Consider the following 6,377-nt stretch of genomic DNA (forward strand, 5'->3'; position numbering starts at 1 on the left):
CGCCATGGTTCTGTGCCTGGCAACGCGCGACGCGAGTTAGATTGTAGAGAGCCGCTTGAACACCTCAAAAGGTCAAACTTACCATGCCACGGTTGACCACAGTCAAACTTCAGCCAGGCGCAGGTCCCACCGGAGTTCCTTCACCTCTCCTCCAATGGCGAGGCAGGCAGCGGTTCGGGTACCGTGAGAGTTTCTGTGAGGAGAAGCCATTGGTCGCAGGAGCAGACGCGATGTTCGACGAGATGGATACCTTGGTCGGGGAGACGAGACACGCGTCGACTTGCGGACGGTGGGCAGCCCGGAGCATTGGAGAACGGCTAATCGCGTGCGCGTCGAGGGCCCACCAGATGTCGACACGACAGCCACGGCCCCGGCGGCCCCCAAAGGATGGCGCGCCTTGTTCCTCGTCGCCGCGGGCTACCTAACCCGGACGCGTGTCCCTTCCGGCTTCCCAGCGCTCGACGCGTGCCCGACGTCGCAGGGTCCGAGCAGGGGCAGTCTCGGTGATTCACGGCGACCAAGGCACTCGAAAGGCCCTCCTTTTCTCGCCAATCTAATGGCGCTTCTCTTCCGTCTCACCTTCCTCTTCATCTTCTTCTTGGTTGATCGAGCGCTCATCTCCATCCCATCTGTTGTCATCGATCAAATACCTAGCTTGTAGATGGATATTTCATGGTTCTAATGATAGCTTTCGCAGGTTTGCTTGAGCAAAAGCTTATCTTTGACTGAAATCTAAACTGTGTAATGCGTCGTCGAAGGAAGGATGCTAAAAGTTTGGCTTTCTATAGCAGCCTTTGTTGCTTCTCGATGAAGAGGCTTCGGCGGGAGCACAAGGAGCAAAATCTGAACTCTGATCTAAAGCGTTGGTAAGAACTAGCATAGGTTGTGTTCTCGGTAGTCAGTGTTCTTTGTGCCACTGTCGATGGAGGAAGAGGCTGCGGCTCGGGTAACGTGCTGCCCGAGGGATTTCCTGAGGCGCTTCGGCGGTGGTGGCCGAGAGGAGCTGGCGGAGGCCAAGATGGGGGAGCTCAGCGAGGCTGAGCTCAGCCTCGGCCTCTCCTTGGGCGGGTGCTCCGGGATGGAGCCGGAGGAGAGGTGCTTCCTTCGGTCGTCGTCGATCGACACGCTCTCCGCGTTTCCGCCCCGCGCCACGGCGCCTCTCGCGAGGACGTGCTCGCTGCCGGCAGACTCCGAGGAGGAACAGAGGAAGAGGAAGGAGCTGCAGAGCCTGAAGAGGCTGGAGGCGAAGAGGAAGAGGTCGGAGAAGAGGAGATCGAAAGCCGGGACGACGGACGGCAAAGATGAGATTTTGGAGGAGGAGATGGACCACCCAGCTGTGGGTGGGGCGACCGACGGCGTGGTTCCTCCCCTGCCGCCGACGTTGGCGAGGAAGGCCAGAGCTCAGATGGTTGATGTCACACCGGAAACCCAAGTCTCCGTCGGGTCTCAGGGCAGTGGCTGCTCCGGCTGCGTCTCCGACTTCGATTGCCCACCGAAGCACGGTATGGATTTCGTTTCTGCTGCTAACCATTTCTGCAACATCTGCTCGATCATTTCTGAAGTCATTTTCTGTCCTGCATGTTGAGCTACAAGATACTGTCTGTTCAGGGTTCGGCGTCGCCGGAAAGAACCACCACCGGGATGTCAGGAGCCAATCGGCGATGAATCCCACCACGTCACTGATCAGGAAACGTGTCACGTTCGGCGAGGAGGAGGATGACAGACCACGCAAGTCTGCTGGCCATGGTACGGCAAAAGGAGTCACGAGGGACATGATGCGAGACATGCCGTTCGTCTCCACCAGAGGAGATGGGCCGAGCGGGAGAAGGATCGAAGGGTTCCTCTACAAGTACAGGGAAGGTGAGGAAGTGAGGATTGTGTGCGTGTGTCATGGCAGATTCCTCACTCCCGCCGAGTTCGTGAAGCACGGCGGAGGTGGAGACGTGGCTCACCCGCTCCGGCACATTGTGGTCAACCCCTCTCCCTCGGCATTGCTGCAATGATGGTTCCCCAGACCAAGTAGTGCGATCGGGGAAGAAGAACACCACCACCACCACCACCACCACCACCACCATCAATATAAGAAAGGATGGAGTGGGAACGATGCTCCTCCTAAGCTTCTTCCGAATGCCAAGGAACAAATCCAAAGAAGCCGGTAAAGGAAGGGGCGGTGTTGGTACGTGTCCGGCGTGAGACACGTACCGCCGGTGTTTTGTTGATGGGAAATCTGCAACCATGAGCCCATTTTCATGAATCTTTTATGGGCCGTCGCTGCATTTGGTGTGCCATTTATTCTCGGATTTCTCTCTTCTCCTCTTATAAAGGTAAACGATGACCTTTGTCCCGAGCTAATATCATTACACTCCACGGACTATTATTATATAAGTCAATCCAAATATCATTATCATTAAATTATTCTAAATCAATTTAAATTCTTATTTATTTTAAATATTTAAATTAAAAATAGAATGCTGCAATCTTCGCCTTAAATCAAACCCTTTGACTCCCTCGTGGTGTGTTCGAATAGCAATAAGCGATATCTAAAGCTTTTCTATGTTGTACTGTTTTCGTTAATGTAATCAAGTGGCTATCGTGTAAATAAATCTTCCTTTTCGTAAGCGGATACTCTCCTTCTCAATTAGGCTTCTACGTTACATCTTAACCTCCAAAGATCCATTTTACTGGTGAACCTTCATGTCGTGGTTGATGTGTAAGAACGACTCAGTCCAATCCCGAATATGCAATGTTACCCACGCGGAAGCTCAAGCGGCAGAAGTGAGTGTCTAGTTAGGTTGAGTTGTGGGCCTCGTCGCTTACTTTTTCATCGTCGAGCTCTTACACTTAGGTCAAGGTTGGGAGGGAGATCTCTCGACTCGATCCATCTGAAAGTTAAGTTAGAGTTGAGTAGAATAAGAAAGGGTTTAGTATTCAAAGTCATATGCATTAGTCAGGTATTAGTCAGGGGATTATCTTTTATACCTACGAGAGGGGGGCTAATTATACATAGTCCATTAATGGCTATCAACTCCTCGGGAAGATGGCTTGTATCCTACGGATGAGTGACGATCGACCCGTATAGGTTAGCATCGTGCGACACCGTCCCAAGTTTTACGAAACAACTCCGTAAAGGGATTATTTTTTATATCTACGAGAGGGGAGCCAGTCGTACATAGTCCATTAATGACTATCAACTCCTCGAGATGATGGCTTGTATTCTGCGGATGAGCAACGACCGACCTATATAGGTTAGCATTGTGCGACGTCATCTCGAGTTTTACGTAACGGTTTCGTGGTGTTCAACGCCAACTTATACGACGTCAAATAACACATAGGTCATGTGATCATCTCGTTCGGATCCGAGATGCCACGTGGATGGTGCTAAAATGTACTAAATCATGCTTTTAGATATTTCATGATCTAATAAAAAATTAAAAAAAGATGGATAATCAGTCTTTAAAATCAAATAGATAAGAATCGAACTGTGGATACCCAACGCACAACCCATGATTGCTCGACGAGAGGCAGACCACGTCCCTGAAATCCTACCTTCCTTCAATAACCACAAGTCCAGGAGGAAGGTTGAGCTTATCACGCAGCATGTCCTAAGCCTCCATTCCATTCTGAGGAGAATGCGACATCACCATCGTTGCCAACACAATCACAGTGTTCGAGCAGTTCAACAGTCGCACGAAGACAAAGGCCATCGACATGAAACAAAACCCAACGTAAAAAAGAAGAAAAAGAAGTAGAAATGGGATCAGGTTGAGTTACGAAGAGACGGCAACTCTCATTGGATCTCAAAACATGCCAAACTTATGCACCTAATCCGAGGAGGAGAACACATGAGTTTGCCCCACCACACAATTGGCAGAAAGCTTCGTATCTGATAGAACGAAACGAAGCCAAATTAAAAAGGCAAGAGGCTGTCACAATCCAAGTTTGGATTCCACATTTATGTTACGTAGGTATCCACCAGTCTCACTCACAGCTTTAGCACAGGACGAGGAATCCAAATCTCTCACTCAAACCATGCATAGGTCAAAGCATGGATGAAGCAATGGCTTTAGGCATTCCGTTTACCAAGTCAGCACCGGAATGCTGTACTGACTCAGACGGCTTCCTTCCTTTGCAAAGATTCTCCTTGTTTATCTTTTCCTTGAAATCGAAGGCAACAAAAAGTTGTCTCCTCTCGAAGCTTATCTCTTCGTTCTGTAGCGACCTCGTCAGAGGCTGCCGCCCAAAAACAAAGAAATCATGTGTCAAAAATCAAAGGTTCATCGTCGGTGGCATGCATCATCAATTCACCACCTCCACTCTTCCTTCATCACACATATCCTTCGAGAACCAGCAACGAATTGGCCTTCTTCCATCGTTTTAGTGGTAGCACCAGAAACGGTACCGCCGTCAAGCTCGGTCTGCAGGGATGAGCTCGCGTCCTCATGCGCTCGTCATCCCTTTTCCGGCACAAGGCTATGTGATCCCCTTCCTGGCACTCTCGCACTAGTTGGTCGAGCAGGGCTTCCAGATCACGTTCGTCAACACCGAATTCAACCACGAGTTGTGGCTGTCTTGTCCGATAAATGTGGTGATGCCCAAGGAATCCATATGATCTCCATCCCAGATGGATTGGCTCCGGGCGAAGACCGCAACAAGTAGATGGTTTCTCGAGGGTCATGCCGGGATGCCTAGAAGAGCTCGTAACGAAGACCAACGAGTCAGGAGTTGAGAAGATCAAATGGATTATCGCTGACGAGAACATGGCATGGGCCTTAGAGGTGGCTAAGAAGACGGGCATCAGAGCGACTTGTTTCTGGGTTGCCTCTGAGGCCACGCTCGCGACGTTGATGAGTATTCCCGAGTTGATCCGCGCCGGGATTCTCGATGCCGATGGTAAGAGAAAGTTTGCCGAGTGGGTTCCTGATAGCCGTGTCATATCATCTTCCGATGATATATACAGCAGCATCATGATTTGGTCCTTTGTGCTACCGTCGCGGTATCGATGATGCTACGAAAGTTTTTCTGTTTGGTTTTTTCTTCATCTTCAAGCTTACCTTCATGTGCTTTGCTCGTGCGTATGGGTTTCCCAAGAGAAGAACGATGAACATACACACAAACTCTCATAAAGAGTATCACTCGGATGCATCATATCATGCTTCGAACACGTTACTAACTAATCATTCTGCATTTGATGCAGGGCTGCCTCGGAGGCACGATAAGTTCCAGCTGAGCCCTGGCACACCGTCGATTCAAACGACTCAGTTGGCATGGAATCGTGCCGGTGATGCCGAAGGACAGAGAATCATATTCCAGTTCGTGGTTAAGAATAACAAGCTGCTGGAGCTCGCTGAATATGTCATCTGTAACACATTCCATGAGATTGAATCGCCGGTTCTGACCCTCTTCCCCAACCTACTTCCTGTGGGACCTTTACTTTCAGGTCAAACTTTCGGCGAGCGGATGGGGCATTTCTGGCCAGTGGACACGACCTGCGTGGAGTGGCTCGACGAACAGCCGGGCAACTCGGTCGTCTACGTTGTTTTCGGGAGCACGATGGTGTTGGGCCGACGCCATTTCGAAGAACTAGCTCTCTGACTGGAGCTATCCCGCCGGCCGTTCTTGTGGGTGATGAGACCAGACCTGACGAACGAGACGAGCGTGGGTTGGCTAGATGGTTTTCGAGAACGGACCATGGGACGCGATTTGCTGATAACACCGTCAGTTCTTCGTTCCGTCGGTGGCAGTTGATGCCATCGATCGAAGAGGTCTGACACGATAACAATGATTGTTCGTACTACTTTTCGTCAAGACTGGTTAGTACGAACCTGTCCGATAGTTGTCACAAGCGTACCTTGATTTGATCCTATCACGATTATTAGTGCACCGAAGCTAGAAGCTGTCTACCAGGTTTCTTTTTGCTGGGCAGAGTGAAATGGATAATTATGGAAGCTTGAATTAAATATCGAAATCGAATCGAATTAAAATTATAATCCAATCGACAATGAGGTGGAGTGCAGTGACGACCCCCCAGCGGTGCGCACCGGGGACCATCGCCGTCGCTGCGACGAACCTGTGCCCGCCTAACTAACTACTCGAAGCCCAAGAACAACGGCGGCTAGGGCAACCCGCCACTCGAGCACTTCGACCTCCAAGGACTACCACGCCGGCATCGTCCCCACCCGGTGCCGGCGAGCCCACTGCACCAGGAGGTGCGGCATGCGGTTCGAGATCAAGGGAAACCCGTACTGGAGACTCGTGCCGGTGTACGACGTGGGCGGCGACGGCGACGTGACGGCGGTGTCGATCAAGGGATCGGGCACCGAGTGGATCCCGATGTCCAGGAACTGGGAAACGGCACGCGGCTGGTGGGGCAGAGCCTC

The 6,377-nt window shown here is 51.0% G+C and overlaps 1 protein-coding gene and 1 pseudogene across 2 annotated transcripts; both read left to right on the forward strand.

Moving 5' to 3' along the window:
* Positions 1 to 316: 316 nt before the first annotated feature.
* On the forward strand, positions 317 to 2,344 carry LOC135674887 (ninja-family protein AFP3-like). Of its 2 annotated transcripts, none has more exons than XM_065185138.1 (3): positions 317 to 697; positions 789 to 1,502; positions 1,609 to 2,344. In XM_065185138.1, exons 2-3 carry the CDS (start codon positions 923 to 925, stop codon positions 2,001 to 2,003), a joined length of 975 nt encoding a protein of 324 aa, XP_065041210.1. In that variant the 5' UTR covers positions 317 to 697; positions 789 to 922; the 3' UTR covers positions 2,004 to 2,344. The 2 variants fall into 2 exon arrangements, with proteins under 2 accessions (XP_065041210.1, XP_065041209.1); XM_065185137.1 differs by having other exon boundaries at positions 792 to 1,502.
* Positions 2,345 to 4,423: 2,079 nt separating this feature from the next.
* Positions 4,424 to 5,745, forward strand: LOC135675026 (UDP-glycosyltransferase 83A1-like; annotated as a pseudogene).
* Positions 5,746 to 6,377: the final 632 nt, after the last annotated feature.

The sequence above is a fragment of the Musa acuminata genome, chromosome BXJ1-5, assembly GCF_036884655.1.
Source record: "Musa acuminata AAA Group cultivar baxijiao chromosome BXJ1-5, Cavendish_Baxijiao_AAA, whole genome shotgun sequence".
Lineage (NCBI taxonomy): Eukaryota > Viridiplantae > Streptophyta > Magnoliopsida > Zingiberales > Musaceae > Musa > Musa acuminata.

Coding starts and splice junctions, on each gene's coding strand:
- LOC135674887 (XM_065185138.1), top strand. CDS start 923: ATGGAGGAAGAGGCTGCGGCTCGGGTAACGTGCTGCCCGAGGGATTTC. Junction 1,503..1,608: donor CGATTGCCCACCGAAGCACG/GTATGGATTTCG, acceptor CTGTCTGTTCAG/GGTTCGGCGTCGCCGGAAAG.